At 56.6% G+C, this 15,871-nt stretch overlaps 1 protein-coding gene across 2 annotated transcripts; it reads left to right on the top strand.

Moving 5' to 3' along the window:
• Positions 1-1,362: 1,362 nt before the first annotated feature.
• Positions 1,363-15,228, top strand: LSR (lipolysis stimulated lipoprotein receptor). 2 transcript variants are annotated; one of them, XM_043600692.1, is made up of 10 exons: positions 1,363-1,537; positions 2,730-3,074; positions 8,584-8,703; positions 10,415-10,471; positions 11,041-11,187; positions 13,464-13,625; positions 13,778-13,837; positions 13,937-14,068; positions 14,361-14,986; positions 15,077-15,228. In XM_043600692.1, the coding sequence occupies exons 1-10, from the start codon at positions 1,429-1,431 to the stop codon at positions 15,110-15,112; spliced, it is 1,794 nt and encodes a 597-aa protein (XP_043456627.1). In that variant the 5' UTR covers positions 1,363-1,428; the 3' UTR covers positions 15,113-15,228. The 2 variants fall into 2 exon arrangements, with proteins under 2 accessions (XP_043456627.1, XP_043456628.1); XM_043600693.1 differs by lacking the exon at positions 10,415-10,471 and having other exon boundaries at positions 1,366-1,537.
• Positions 15,229-15,871: the final 643 nt, after the last annotated feature.

The following is a 15,871-nucleotide window of genomic DNA, read 5'->3' as shown; positions in this document are numbered from 1 at the left end:
AGGCGGAAAGTCAAGTGGCCATCTGCAGGAAGGGGGTTCGGCCAGAGGGAGTAGTACAACAGGTCTGAGTGGGAGTGGGAGAGACACATTCCAGTATCGGGCGGGAGCCCGTGTGGCTGGAGTTGAGTGATCCTGGAGGAGAGTGGAAGGAGGGGAGGCCAGAGAGAGCTCAGGCCGCGGTAAGTATTTTGGTTTCTTCTGGGAAGGGGAGCCACAGCAAGTTTTTGAACAGCTGTACGTGATCCGACTTGAATTTTAACAGGATGCAGTGGAACAAAACATCCGAGGCCACTGCACCGGCCACCGGCCAGCCAGTGGCCAGTTCGCTACCTCCAGGGAGTCTGTCGAGTAAGCGCCTAGTGCTCCCCAGGAGGCGCTTCCCCGAGCCGCCTTCGGGGGGCAGAAGAGCCGCGCTGAACGCCTCGCGTTCGGGTGCCTCGACACACCCCACCCTCGGGCGCAGGTGGCCCAGACCCTGGGAATCCTTACGCCGAAACCTATCCGTAGTTGCGCGCTTCCGCTCGGCCCTTTAAGAGCGAGCGTGTCCGGAGGCCTAACCTGGGGCGATGGCTGCCCGGGGACTGAACCGCGACTTGGGAAGGGAGGCGGAGAAAACTTCCCAAAAAGAATTCCAACTTTTCCTGGGCCTGATTCCCCTCGGGCGTCCCTAAGAGCGCAGAGCTTCCTTTCCGGAATCTTCACTCGGTTCTTTCAATTATCTAAGTGGAGGGCACAACAGGCCTGCAACGCCTCCGTTCTCCCTGGACGGGAGCCTCCCCCAGCCCAAAGCTCGCTAAGACTCGCCCCTCCCCGCAGGGTGTACCTAGGCGGGTCCATCGCCAGCCGGGCAGAGGGGTGTGGGCAGAGAGGGAACAGGTGCAGGGAGGGACCCGCCCCCCTCAACAGGTGAATCACCCCAGTTAAGCGTCGGTTCTCGTGAGTTACACTCTGCGCGGCTTCGCCAGGGCAGGAGAGGGCCGGACAGGACCCCCAGTCCGCAGGCGCCCTCCCGGCGGGCTGGTCACTTGGTTCCGACCCTCGGGGCCGGAGCGTACCTGGGTCAGCCCACTTCCGGGGAGGGAGGTGGAGGAGCCCCTCCCCACCGCCCACCCCCTGGCCCAGCCCTCTGCTCTCACCCAGTGTACCTGGGCTGATCCATTCCCCAGAGCGCGCAGGGGGTGGAGTGGCTCGGGGAGCCACAGTGGGTCCGGCGAGTTTCTCCCCGAAAGCTGAAGCGTGCTCCTCATCCACGTTATTTCCGCTAATTAAAGTCCTGGAACAGGGCAGGTTGGGCTTGGAATAGGGACAAGGAACGGAAGCGGGAAGGGGAGGAGCAAGCACCCCTCCCAGGCTTGGTGCGCGCCGCGCCCCCTACCCTCTCGGTACCAAGTAGGGGACGCGCGGGCCAGACGCGCCCAGACGGCGGCGATGGCGCCAGTGGCTCGCGGGCTCTCCTGGGGGATGGGCCCTCACCTAGCCTTTCGGGGCTGGGGCGCGGTCGTCTTCGTGTGGCTTTTTCTCAGCACCTTGGGCACAGGTATGGAGAGCGGGGCCTCTGGTCGGCGGAGCGGCGGGACGGCGCTGTAGAAGGGGGGATGGATGGAGTTCTACACAGCCGAGCGGGCTGGAGAGCTGGGGGAGGGGGAGCGCCGAGACTAGGATCTCTGGATCTCCAGGGTCTCGGGAAATCTGGGTGCCAGGGTGAAGGGAATTCCCCATTCGAGCCAAGGAACGCTCCCCCGCCCTAGTTCAGAGATAGCAGGAAGTGAAACTCCCCGGACCGCGAATCCTGGAGCGGCAAGGAGAAGGGGACCTTTTGTGATGTCGGGGTGAAGGACCACCCGATCACTGGCAAAGGCCGGGATGGGGATTTGGGCGCACCCCAAGATTTCTAAGACTTGGGGTAACGGAGAGCGGACACTCGAGGGCTGGATCAGACGCCGCCTGGAGAAAGAGTTCAAGAAACAGAGCCCAGGCTTTGGGTGGATGTAGGACTAGGGACTCCCCAGGCCCCAGCCCCATCCATGTTGCGAAGTATCTGCTTAAGGGTCTGGTGGGATGGACTCACGGACTTGGTGTGAAACCATCTTCTGCTGGCAAGCTTTCACCTGGATCAGATGTTTGGGTGGGGATGTGGAGGGGACTTTATCTTTACCCAAGCGCTTTTGGTGTGTTCGTTTGAGATGGATTAGGGTCGGGTGAGGTGGGAGGCTGATGGAGACACTATGGGGGCTTTAGCTACTCCATGGCAAAAGAGTTCAGTGAAACAACTCCAAAATTCCACTCCCCTCCCTCGCCCCCCAGTCACAAGACCCCATGGGACTTGGAACCTTTAGTGGTTGTTTTTGCAGTAGGGCCTTGAGTGCAGTGGCCTTGGGGTGGTCTTTGCGCCTTCCTGCTTAGGCCACAGAGAGAGTTCCTTCCCATGAGAGAATGGCTAAGGGAAGAGGGAGCCAAGGCCACACTCTAGGAAGAGGGATGGACAGGACGTTCCAAGAAATCTGGCTGTGTGACCTTGCACTTGCCACTTTAGCCCCACGGGTCTAGGAAATGGGCATGATTATCTGAGCAGCCTCTCCGGTCCCAGGGATTAAGGAACAATGTGTGCTAGGGATTCTGTAAAACCATTACACTTGCAAGTGTCCCACTGGTGACCAGTGATGTTGCTCAGTCCTGAGGCACTTCCCTGAGCTCACAGAAGCCCTTGCTGACTCTCCTCTTGCCCTCAGCTCCTGCCAGCGCCATCCAGGTGACTGTGTCGGACCCCTACCACGTGGTGATCCTCTTCCAGCCCGTGACCCTGCCCTGCACCTACCAAGCCACCACGACTCCCACGGCACCCATTGTGATCTGGAAGTACAAGTCTTTCTGCCGGGACCGCATCGCCGATGCCTTCTCCCCAGCCAGTGTGGACAACCAGCTCAATGCCCAACTGGCAGCCGGTAACCCAGGCTACAATCCCTACGTGGAGTGCCAGGACAGCATGCGCACTGTCAGGGTTGTAGCCACCAAGCAGGGCAATGCCGTGACCCTGGGAGACTACTACCAGGGCCGAAGGATCACCATCACAGGAAGTATGTTGGGCTGGGCAAGGCAGGGGACAGGGCGGGGCTTGCTTGGGTGGCGGTGTTGGCTCCCTTGTGCCCAACCTGGTGTCGCCCCCCCTGGAAGCTCTTGAGCACCAGTGTCTAAAAGGCTTGATGAAGGGAGGGATCCTTCCTTCCATCCATCCATTCATCCGTCTGTGCTTTATTTAACAACAAAGATTTATTGAGCACCTAACGTATACAGGTGCCGTTTGATGCTGGAGGTTCATCAAATCCTTTCCCTTGTGGAGACCACATTCCAGTGAGGGAGACCAATGAGATAACATGTAGTGTCAAGTGCTTGGAACATAAAATTGGGTAATGAAGAGAAGCAGCGGTTCTAGAATGATACTAATACCAGCAACAATATGTAAAAATGTATGTAAACATGTGCCAAGGCCCTCATCTGGGTTTGTATGGATTAACTCATTTAGACCACACAGTAATTGTGTGAGATTCTATTGTCATTGTATAGAGGTCCAGAGAGGTAAAGCAGCTTACACGGGGTCACAGAGCTGCGATTCTAAGGCGGCCACTTTGGGTCTCATCTCCAAGCTTGTAATCCCTTTATTTGCCCAGGGTGGTCAGCAAAGGGCTCACCAAGGTGGTAACATGAGTAAGCTGACGGGGTGAGAGATTTTCATGGATAAAGCCTATGACTTGCCAGGCACCTTACATACTTTCTCCTATGCAGTCCTCGTGACCACATTTTACACTCTTGGCTTTGAGGCTCGGAGAGGTTAGAGTGGCTGTCTAGACACACAGCTAAGAAGGAGTGGGAGCTGGGATTTGAACCCAGGCAGACTTCAGAAGCCTGGTCTTTAACCATAATGCTGCCAGCTAATAGGAAATGCCTTTTGGGACTAAGTAAGGAGCAGGTAGGAAGTCATCCATTCATTCTTTCGGTATTTATCGAGCATCTGCTAAATGTTAGGTGCTGATGTAGGTGCTGTGGATGTAAGTGGCGATCAGGACAGCCAAGGTCTCTGTGCTCAAGGAGGTGACATTCTAGTGGGGTGAGACTGGCAGTAAACAAGCAGAGAAAGAGAATTTCAGGGAGTACTAAGTGCTACAGAGCAAGCCAGCTAGGGCCACCTACTATATGGAATGAGTCAGGGGCGCACCCCTTAAGACGTTTAGTGAGTGTGATTTTCGAAGGACCAGACCCTAGGGGTGCCTGGGTGGCTCAGTCGGTTAAGCGTCCCACTTGGCCAGGTCATGATCTCACAGCTTGTGAGTTGGAGCCCCCCGCGTCAGGCTCTGTGCTGACAGCTTAGAGCCTGGAGCCTGCTTCGCATTCTGTCTCCCTCTCTCTCTGCCCCTCCCCGGCTCGCACTCTGTCTCTGTCTCTCTCTCTCAAAAATAAATAAACATTAAAATAAGAGATAGAAGGACCAGACCCTAAAGAATCTAGGGGAAGGTGATGGGGCTGTAGTGGGCGAGGGATGAATGCTCAACCCATGTAATGGATTTACCCTTTCACTGTCTTAAATAAGGATTAGAGGTTTAATCTTGGGCATGGGGACAGAGCAGGGAAGGGAGCGTCCCTTTGCAGACCCCGAGAGACCAGGCAGGTCGTGGAGTACACTCCCTCGCTCTGTCTAGACCATGGACAGAAGGCAGGGTTCCAGAGACCCAGTCTGTCAGTCGTGCTTGGGGGAGGGACCCGAACAGCTTGCCCTGACTTTTCATGAGCAGCTCACCCCAAAGCATCCTGCTGTTCTTGAGGTCAGAGAGCTTCTTGGGGGTTCAACCTGTACAGGCCCCTCCCCTATAACCCAGGGCCGTCTCTGGCCTGGACCAGGCGTGACTACCCAGCAGCCCTGTCCGGATACCGCCAAACTGAGAGTGTCCTTGAAGGCTGGCTGGAATCACGCCTCCTCTGCTGAGGCTAAAACTCCAGAGTGACCCTCAGGCTCTCCTGGGGTAGACTCTTCTTGTTCCAGAGGCCTAAGGTGCCTTGACGCGGGCGTTTCAAGCTGCCTTGACGCGCTCTGTGTCGTGTTTGATACAGGCAGTAATGTGTAAATATCCATTGTGTGTATGTCCTCTCAGGAAATCTGGGAGCCGCGGGAGCTTCCTCCATTTCAGCTTTGAGGATGGAGAAAAGCAGACCCCCTTTTGGTGTTCCTAGGGCCACCAGCTGTCCAGGTTTTAACTGGAAGTTGTCCTTGGCAAACCATAATGGTGTGTCCCTCAGCTCAGGGTGCCTCTGGCTACCCCTCCATTCCTCCTTGCTTTGGGTGACATGGAGCGCCGGGATGGGAGCCTTGTTTCTACCTCGCCAGGCTGCCTGGGCACGTGTGCCCCCCCCACCCCCACACACACCCAGTAGCACTAGAAAGCCCATGGGACCCCTGGGGTGAGGGCTGCTTCTGCCTGATGCAGATAAGGAACCAGAGGCCCAGAGATGTGGAGGAGGCCCTGCTCTGTTCTCAACTGGAGACCCAGCACCTCCTCCTGGCACCTAAAACAATGAGGGCAATGCCCAGCCCGAGTGATGTCAGGACCACACATAGACCGGGAACAGGGTGCGCCCTGCAGGAAGGAGGTGGGCCCGGGCCTTAGAATTGATCAAAAGCAGCTGGAAAGCCATATCTTGTGTGGGTTTTGAAAACGTTATACAGCCTCAAAGAAAACATTGAGCCTGGGATCCGGCCCAGAGGAGCCAGGGGATTTCAACTCCTGGCCTGTGAACTTTTGCTGTAGCCGGGGGTTCCCATCCATCTCTGCAGCACAGGGTAGGGACCCGCCCCTCAGCTCTGGTTTTGGAGACTTGGTTGGAGTCTGATTTAAGGACACAGGTGGGAAAATGATGGGCCGAGAGGGTGTTCCGGAGAATCAGGAAGATTTGGGAGCACGTAGTTCAGCGTTTTATGAGGATTCAGTGAGAATACATGGAAAGAGGGACCCAGCACAGAGGAAGAGCTCAATAATCAGTGGCTAGATGTGTGATTGTGGAGGGGAGTCGTGTCCTCTACTCACTCACAGCTGCTCGGAAGGTCACCTTACGTGTAAGGCTTCCCTGGCCACCCCTTAAATTTACACAACTCCCACCTCTGGCACTTTCCGTCTGCCTTCTCTGGTCGGGTTTCTCCATACTCCTTATCACCATCTGATACGTGGTAGATTTAAGTTTATTTGTCTTTCTTTCCCAGTTAGGATCTGAGCTCCGTCAGAGCGGGGATTTATATCTGCTGTAGGTAGCAGTGGTTCTCAAACTTGTCGGTTGTAGGGCCTCTCCACTCTTAAATACTTCAGAGAACTTTGTTTTTATGACTAGCAAACAGAGGAGTTTAAAAAATATTTAAAGGGGCGCCTGGGTGGCGCAGTCGGTTAAGCGTCCGACTTCAGCCAGGTCACGATCTCGCGGTCCGTGAGTTCGAGCCCCGCGTCGGGCTCTGGGCTGATGGCTCGGAGCCTGGAGCCTGTTTCCGATTCTGTGTCTCCCTCTCTCTCTGCCCCTCCCCCGTTCATGCTCTGTCTCTCTCTGTCCCAAAAATAAATTAAAAAACGTTGAAAAAAAAAAAGTTTAAAAAAAAATATTTAAAATGACAATAACCAATTTGTTACAGGTTAATATAAATAACGTGCTTTTTTATGGAAAAAGAACCATATTTTCCAAACCCAAGCAAAAAGCTTTAACGAAGAGTATGGCATTGTTTTAGTTTTATATTTTTGCACATCTCCTGCAAGTCTGCCCGAGCAGGAGAAGCTGGCTTCTCAGAGCTGCTGCTGCATTCAGTATACTGTGACAGCACAGGCTTTATAGCCTCTGGAAAACTTCCTGGCAACGCACGAGAGATTGAGTGAGAAAGGCAGATAACACCTTAGTATTATTATGATGATAACTTTGACCTCAAGGACACCTCTGAAAAGATCTGGGGGAACCCCGGGGTCTGTAGATCACACTTGGAGGACTGCCTTTCTAGCACGCCAGTCGCCTCAGGTATGTCCGGAACATAGGGTGCATTTGGTGATTATGTGTTGAATATTGAATGAGTGTATCAAGTGCCTATTTGAATACAGCCATGTGCCCAGAATGCTGGAACAGACAGCAGGTGCTAAGGAAGGTGGACATGAAGAGGGAAGGGGTTCATTTCCCGGTCCTGGCCAAGGCCCCGTGCCAAGCGCTGGGGACTCAGTAGTGGCCGAGACAGGCCGGGTTCTGCCTGCATGGAGCCCACATTCCCTCGGGCATGGGGTCACGGAGGGTCAGCCCCTGAGCTGGCTGATAGAATTCAGCAGTCAGGTGGAGGTTACGCTTGCAGGATGGACCCGGCCCTGTGAGCGTCTGGGAACCCCGTGCCAGGCAGGTATGGGCCCAGCATCTTGGGGGACGGTGAGGAGGCCAGTGTGTCTAGAGTCTAGTGAGCAAAGGAGGACAGTGGGTTTGAGGCTGGTGCGGTAACCAGTGGCCAGATCTTGCCAAGGGCCTTGTGGGCTGGGGGTAAGGTGCTTGGAGGGGCGTAGGAGGACCTCGGCAGGAGGGTTTCCTATAGGCGCGAGGCCTTTTGAAAAAGGAAGAGGGATCAGCTCTTTCATTACTTCATCAGTGGACTGATGCCCTGCTGGGTCCCAGGTGGTGCCGACTGGGGCACACACTTCGTGCCCTCAGGGCCCACATGGGGAAGGGTGTTGGGTGTGCGGGTCAGGGAGGTAGGTAGGTCAGCAGGAGCCAGAGAGCCAGAGCGGCTGCGGAGAAAGCGGCCTGGACTCCTGGGGTGGGAGAGGGAGGTGCTCATTTCTGGCCTGTTCCTGTCTCCCATCCTCCAAGGGCCTCCTGGGGAGTCGCCCGGGGTCCCACCCCATCCCACGTGGGTGAATGGCCGAAGGGGTTTAACTAATTAGGGCCCGAGGAGTAGGGAGGAAACCGGATGTGCTGAAAGACTTTCATTACCACTGTAATTGACAGGCTCCTGGCCGGTGTGAGCGTCCCAAGCCCTGGGCCTGACCTGGAATGTGGGGCTGGTGACTCGGGAACTGGGGGCGGCCCTAGTGTCTCTCACAGCCACTCTTTCCCAGGCCTGGGCGGCTCCCAATTCCTGGAACCTGGCCTATTTCTCTGCCTCGCCACCCCAGCCTCCTGCCCCTGGGTCTATCCCAGGCACTATGGTGGTTCTTGTCGGGGGAGTCCCCTTTGCTGTGAGAGGTGGTAAGACAATGGCTATAAATCTGCTGCAGCCCAGGCTCTGGAGTCAGACCATCCAGCTCCACCGCTGACGACTCTTATGACCTGGGTCAGATTAGGAGATCTCGCCAGACCTCTTTTCTCATCTACCGAACAGGAAAGGTAACAGGACCCACCTCACAGACTAGTTGAAATACCCCGTGTTAAGTAGTTACTACGGAGCCTAAAAAGTAGCACACCCTTGGTACGAGTCATTTACTGTTCCCGTGGTCCGTGTGTAGGCCTGCTCTCTTACCCTCTTCCTGACATGCTCTCGGGGAGGCCCCGATGCCCTCCCGAGGCTCCCTCACCTGTCTCCTGTTGCAGATGCTGACCTGACCTTTGACCAGACGGGTTGGGGGGACAGCGGTGTATATTACTGCTCCGTGGTCTCAGCGCAGGACCTCCAGGGGAACAACGAGGCCTATGCAGAGCTCATCGTTCTGGGTGAGTGGGCTTGGGCCCTGCGGGCCCGGGAAGGGGGTGGGAACCGGGACCGGGGCCCCTTCTTCAGCCACTTGTGTATGTCTGCCGTCTGCCCTCCGCCCTCCAGCTCGCTCTCTGGACTCTGTCGCCTGCTTCGCTCTCCCCTCATGGCACCACCAGTCACTGGGGCTTCTCTTTGCCCTGCACCCCAGGCAGGGACCCCTCCCCCCAACAATTCAGATAAGCCAGAGCCACACTGAGAGTGGAGAGCGCTGGGGATTCTACCTCTTCCTGGTCTCCGTTTTTAAAAATCTCGAAATTCTCAGAGTTAATTGGCAGTGAGTGAGGAGGGAAGGCGGTGTGTCTAACTGAGGGAAGGCTGGATCCTGCTGCCATGCGTGGAAGGGACGCTGCCATTAGCCAGATGCTCTGTTACCGGCCAACACATATAGTCATGTGTGGCGCGTGCTATATGTGAGGCGTGTGCTGTACGTGTGGCGCTGCTGGGCTGGACGTTGCCATCATCACACGTGTGATGCAAGGAAACGCATGTGTGAATGAGCACACACATGATGGGGGACGTGCTCCAGGGTGTTCAGATCACAGCAGAGCTCATGTGTGGGTGACCCAGAGAACGCTGGCCTTTGGTCAAATGCACATTCTACATCAGCATTTCCCAAAATGTAGTGTTAGGACCTGCTTAACGCATTAAACAACTATCGAGGCTCGCAAAGAGTTTTTTGTGGACGGTTTTGTGGAATATTACAAATTGAAAGCAGGAGGTTTTTTTAAGCACGAGGCACGTGGGCACCCGATCCATTATCCTCAAAGCGATGAGGTCATCGCCCGGCACGGAGCCTCTGGAAAACCCCTGCGCACCTGCGGGAGATGGGGTGCAAAAAAGGTGAATGATGGCGTGGTGTCATTCTGAGAGTTGTAGCCTCGTGGGCAGGACCACACTTTGGGAACCGCTGGCTTGCGTGCTAGAACCTCCTCGTCGGGGCAGGTGGCACGGAGTATGTGAGGTCTGTTGGGGAGAGCTTTGTTGACACAGAGCTGGTGTGTGGGTGCCCCGGCGGTACGATGCTAGTGGGACACAGAGCAACCGGTGGCACCAGCTGGGCCATGGAATGTGCGTATGGGACAGAGTGTGAAATGAGATGGAACTCAGGGCCACGCTATGATTTTGATGGCCTGTTGGTACTTTTGCCTTCATGGGCCTCTTCCTTCGTATTTAAAATATGTGTTTTATGATTGCATTGCTGTAAATTCATTATTACATATTCAGTGTTACTATATTTTTTTCTTCAGATTTTAAAATAAAATTAAAACATTTTCATGGGCCCTCAGGCACTGTGCCTCTTCTGCCTGATGGAACAGGACTGTCCCTGTCACATGACATGGAGCCCTTTGGGGCGATAGGACCCGTGTATGTGGAAAAGATGGAGTGCCCACACGGAGGTTGAACCTTCAGAACCACGGGACCCTTTGGGGCAAGAGAATTCCCCATGGCATGAGAGAGTGGGTAAATTATGTGGTGGAAGCCTTCTGGAAAATAGCACTCAACTGGTGGGGGGCGCGTGGCAGGAACTGTGTGCCAGGACCCTCCTGGGCTACCAGCCCGTCTGCTTCAGGACACCTTCACCCTGATGAGCCTGGAGCTTGGCTTCAGGGTAGGGGCGGGCTGGGCTGGCCCCTGCCAGCATAATCTGTCTTTCTTTTGTCCCTCCAGGCAGGACCTCGGGGGTGGCAGAGCTCTTACCTGGTTTTCAGGCGGGGCCCATGGAAGGTACGGGGTGGCGCGCCCCCCCCCCCGCCCCCGACACCACTTACCACTGCTAAGTATTCTCCCCCACCCTAAACACTGCTCTCTGTGGACCCCCACTAACCTCACCTGACTCCAGCTCCGTGGCATCAGGTGACCTGGCCCTGGGATTTGGGGTGGGCTGGGCTGGCTGAGCAGGGGCCTGGGGTGTAGGCAGGGGGCTCCTCTTGACTGGTGCCTGCCTTACTCTTCTAGAGACGAGGATCTGGGCAGCTGGCTCTCTGTCCCTTCTCTGAGGCTCCATCCTGTTCTTGCTCCAGCCAGGTCACCCCTCATTCTCTGCCTTCCCTGATGAGCCCAGTGCAACCTCCCTAAATTCAGGACTGGCCTGGGTCGTAGAGGGCGGGCATCCCTCTGCTGCTGCGCCCGGCGTCTGGCATGGAGAATCCAGCAGGGGGCTGCAATGTCCCCAGCAAGTTTCACAAACAGCTTCGCCCCACCTGTGACTCTGCACTGCCCCGCTGTGCCTGTGTCCGCGTGTCCCCGTGTCCTCCCAGGCCTCCCGCTCACGGCCTTTTCTCCTCCCTCCGCAGACTGGCTATTTGTGGTCGTGGTCTGCTTGGCTGCCTTCCTCGTCTTCCTCCTCCTGGGCATCTGCTGGTGTCAGTGCTGCCCCCACACGTGCTGCTGTTATGTCAGGTGTCCCTGCTGCCCGGAGAAGTGCTGCTGTCCGGAGGCCTGTAAGTGCCCCTCACACGCCCACCCCTGCAGGCCTCTCTCCTGGCTTCCAGGGGAGGAGGTAGCCCTCTGCCCGCTTCCCAGGACACTGTCACTGTTCTGGAGGGTTTGAGCAATCTGGGACAAAGTGGGCCAAGGAGGATCTGCTGTCTTCAATGCTCATTTAGATTTTCACTTATTTGGAGTTGTTTGTTTTGAAAGCATAATTTATGCACATGGTTAAAAAAAAAAAAGGATTCAAATAGTGCAAAATGCCATTCACTGGGAAGAAAAGCTGCCTTGAAAAACAAAATCTGCAATGAAAAAGTAAGACACCAGACAAGGTTTACAGCACTGTATAATTTACAAAATTTTAAAAGCCCACGTCCACAAAAGCACTCTGGGATTGACGCGGATGCCGTGTTTAAGGCCATCTCTAGCACATCAGAGTAGGTATGGCTGGGGACGGAAGGGGAAAGAGCAAACAAAACGGGAAGGGGGAAGCAAAGAGAGGGAGTCTCCCTCTTGCCACTGGCCCAGCTCCTCTCCTCAGAGAAGTGAGCGCTATCAGTTCCTTCTAGAGCGTCCAGGTACGGCGGTGCCCCTCCGCACTTCACGGTGAAGTGGCAGGCGGCTGTTGTGGGCTTAGGCAGGTGGAGATGTAAGGCCTGGCTGGACAGGTCACCCGCTTGGAAGCCTAATGAGCCACCTCCCCATGTGTGTCCGGTACTTAGCGCGGGGCTCAGCCTACAGAAAACGTTCCTCACCCACTAGCTGTCAGACATGTTGCTGTCAGCACTGGTAATGACTAAGGGCCAGGAAGCACCTTGGAGCCCTGGCAGTGACACTGTGTGACCTCACACAAGCAGCACCCACTCTCCCGGATGGTTTCCTTCTTTGCCAGGTCCCTGCAGAAGGTGTTTGAACATGAAGGGAAGAGTGCGTGTGAGCACCCAGCAGAGGGCTGCGCCTCAATCCACACTGGCTAATTTTATGGCATTGAACTCGGCAGTGAGCAGCCCGGTTCCTCAAAGTATTGCTGCCCTGAGGAAAATCCGCTGCTCTCTGGAGGCTGCTGGCCATCCTGTTTCTCTTGTCGTTTTTAGTTGAGAGCTTCGTATGCAGGCAGGGGGTGTTAGCCCACATCACAGGTGATGAGAGATGCCCCCAACCCCCCCTGCCGGGGCCGCATCCAGGTTTGCAATTACCCCACTAACTAAGGCTGGGGCCACAATGGCAAATGCCTGTCCCCAGGCCATGTTCTTTCCATCCTGAGACCCTGATACTCAGAGAACCCATGAAATCACTGCCAGGGGCCCCATTCCTTTGGTCCACAACTCCCAGCTAGTAAGAAGTCGGTCCAGTTCCCACGGTTAGTTAGGGAACTGCCAGATCACCTGAGCTACTGAGGGGCTTCTCCTGGGGGTGCTGAGTGCTGAGTTTTCTGTTTCCAAACTGAATCAGAGGAGGGGGCTTTCTGTGCCTCCCATTTCCCTGTCCCAATCCTAGGGAGGAAGCAGCCTCCTGGGGCCCAGTGACTCTGACACAAGAGCAGCCACCAGAACTCAGCCTCTTGCCTGGGGAGGAAGGCAGCAAAGAGGATGTGCCCTTGAGCTGTCCAGCCTAGAACCAGGCGGGGGTAGGGTGGGAGTGGATGTGGCCCTCGGCCACTGGAGGAGGTACTTGGTTCGCTGCTTGGCTGAGGCAAGTGAACGCTGAGGCTCCCACGCTCTTGCCTCAGACTGATTCCCATTGCATGTGAGCCTGGAGGACCCAGCAGCCATGCGAGGGGAGTGGGCATGGGATTCCTCCCCAGATGATGCATTTTCTGGAATGGTCAAGGGAATACTTGAATCCAGCTAGAGAATCTAGCACATGGGCTTTACCTACAGGGGCTCCTTTGCGCCCTACTGCTCTGTAAGGACACAGGCCCAGGGTGGCCACATCTCCTGACAAGGTGGTTAGAGAGCTGGGATTTTATGTAAAACCTTGTCAAATGTTGGCAAACCATCATACAAACATGGTGGCTTGCTAGATGGGGGCCCCCCCATCTGGTAGCACCTGCTACCAGTGCACACCCCCTGCCCAAAACCTGTGTGAAGAAACACAAAGGTGGTGTGGATTCAACGATGATGTCCTGAGTCTCAGGGACGCTGCAGAAACCAATCCAAGTGCCTAGGGAAGCCCCATGGCTGGGGGATCGGGAAGAAGGTCCAGGCATATGTTCCTCCGGACCCTCTAACACAGCAAAAAGCAGCATGGCTCCTGGCCACCTTCTCATCTTGTGTGTCCTTCCCAGTGTATGCTGCTGGCAAAGCCGCCACCTCAGGCGTCCCAAGCATCTACGCCCCAAGCACCTATGCTCACCTCTCCCCTGCCAAGACCCCGCCCCCACCAGCCATGATTCCCATGGGCCCCATCTACAATGGGTACCCTGGAGACTTCGACAGGAATAGCTCAGGTGAGGCCTGGGGGAGCCAGGGCAAGGGGTAGGCTGGACATTTGGGTCCTAAGGGGTCTGGGGCTGGAAGAAAGAGGGGATTGGAGGCAGGGGAGAGGAGGCTGGGTATGGGTTGCTCCAGGTAGACAGCCACTGACAGTCATCTCCCTCAGTTGGTGGCCACAGCTCCCAGGTACCCCTGCTTCGTGACACAGACAGCAGTGTGACCTCTGGTAAGAACCAACTGTTAAAAGATCGGACATGCCTTTAGGGGAGGGAGCTGGGTCTACATCTGCTCTTCTAAACTGATCACCTCCATCTCCTGCCCTTAGAAGTCCGCAGTGGCTACAGAATTCAGGCCAGCCAGCAGGACGACTCCATGAGGGTCCTGTACTACATGGAAAAAGAGCTGGCCAACTTTGACCCGTCTCGACCTGGTGCCCCCAATGGCCGCGTAGAGCGGGGTGAGTGGGAGCCTTGGGGTTTGAGGGGTTCCTGAGTGGGGAGGGAGAACCAAGTCTCCCTGACACCTGCCCTGTGTATGCTTGTGGCAAATCCTGGGCACAGTCCCTCCTTCCCTGCCACAGCCACAGCCACAGCGAGAAGTGTACGGGACCCTGCATGTCAATACTTAAAAAGATGAGAAGTTTAGGGTCTTCTAGAAAGTGTATGAGCCAAGTGGGTGACGCTGCTGGGCCCTGGAGTTCCTGACCTCCCAGCAGTCAGTGACACACCCCCACCTCCCCTTCCCTACAGCCATGAGTGAAGTCACCTCCCTCCATGAGGACGACTGGAGATCCCGGCCATCCCGGGGTCCTGCCCTTACCCCAATCCGAGATGAAGAATGGAGTCACCACTCCCCTCAGAGTCCCAGGCGGTGGGAGCAAGAGGCCCCCACAGAGCGGCCAGGGAGTGGCTGGGGGGCCGGGCGGCCCCGTGCACGATCTGTGGATGCTCTGGATGACCTTACCCGGCCAAGCTCTGCTGAATCTGGGAGGAGGTCTCCCCCAAGTAGGGGGAGGAGAGGCCAAGCGTATGGACCTCCCAGAAGCCGAAGCCGGGATGATCTCTATGACCAAGATGACCCAAGGGAATTTCCACACTCCCGGGATCCCCACTATGATGACTTCAGGTCTAGAGACCGCCCTTATGCTGACCCTAGGTCCCGCTACCACCGCTCCCGGGACCCTCGGGAAGATAGCTCCAGGTCTGGGGACCCCCAATATGATGGAAGGCTATTGGAAGAGGCCTTGAGGAAAAAGGGGCCAGCTGAGAGGAGGAGACCTTACAGGGAGGAAGATGAGGAGGCCTACTACCCTCCAGCGCCTCCCCCTTACTCTGAGACCGACTCCCAGGCTTCAAGGGAGAGGAGGCTTAAGAAGGTGAGTGAACAGCCCTCCCTGGCTTTAAGACCCTTCCTGGACTTTCCTCCAGAGTCCCCAGCTCACACCCTCTTTTTTTCTCCCTTGCAGAACTTGGCCCTGAGTCGAGAAAGTTTAGTCGTCTGATCTCACGTTTTGTATGTACCTTTTGTACTGTTTTTTTTTTTGTTTTTTGTTTTTTAATTTGAGGGACTATTGATTATCTTGCCCTCCTAAGTCTAATAAAACTTATCATTACAAGGCGTGTGTCTAGAGGGAAGTGTTTGTTTTGCTGCACGAAGTGGGTAGCCGGGGAGCTGCTGCGTCTGTGTGTGCGTGCCTGCGAGTGTGCAAAAGGCCATGTGTCCGGTTTTCTCTCAAGACTTGCCTCCTGGGCCGGGAGGAAAGAACCGGGTCTGCCTTCCTCCCCAGGCCGGGAGTACGTGCCCCACGCAGGCTCCGCCTGGCCTTGCGTGCGCGCCCCGGCCCCGCCCAGACGTGCGCATGCGCCCCAGTCCTCCGCCTTCGCGCACCTCCGCCCGGCCGCCGGGAGCGCGCGCGCGCGCTCCTCTCCCCTTCAACCCCGTTCACCTCCCCGCCCCCCCCGACCTACTTTACTTCTCCAAACCCCGCAGCCTGCCTCGTCCCGGGCGACCAGAGCCCCTCCTCCGGGTCCCCTGGCGTTCCATCTGGGCCCGCGTTCCACCGGGCGGCCTGTCGGCGGGTGCCAGGCGGAGGCGGCGACGGCGACCTCGCGCCCCGCCGAGACCCGGGCCCGCGCGCGCCCGCCCGCCATCCGAGACACACAGCGCGCGCGCTCCCCGGGGGCTGCCCTCCCCCCGCGCGCGTCGGCCCCGGGCTCGCGCCGCCGCCGCCGCCGCCGCTGCCGCCGCCGCCGCGCGCGCG

This window comes from Prionailurus bengalensis, chromosome E2 (assembly GCF_016509475.1).
Source record: "Prionailurus bengalensis isolate Pbe53 chromosome E2, Fcat_Pben_1.1_paternal_pri, whole genome shotgun sequence".
NCBI classification, from domain to species: domain Eukaryota; kingdom Metazoa; phylum Chordata; class Mammalia; order Carnivora; family Felidae; genus Prionailurus; species Prionailurus bengalensis.
The sequence above is the reverse complement of the archived record's forward strand: the minus strand, read 5'-3'. Positions and strand labels throughout refer to the sequence as shown.

Coding starts and splice junctions, on each gene's coding strand:
- LSR (XM_043600692.1), top strand. CDS start 1,429: ATGGCGCCAGTGGCTCGCGGGCTCTCCTGGGGGATGGGCCCTCACCTA. Junction 1,538..2,729: donor TCTCAGCACCTTGGGCACAG/GTATGGAGAGCG, acceptor TCTTGCCCTCAG/CTCCTGCCAGCGCCATCCAG. Junction 13,838..13,936: donor AGACAGCAGTGTGACCTCTG/GTAAGAACCAAC, acceptor TCCTGCCCTTAG/AAGTCCGCAGTGGCTACAGA.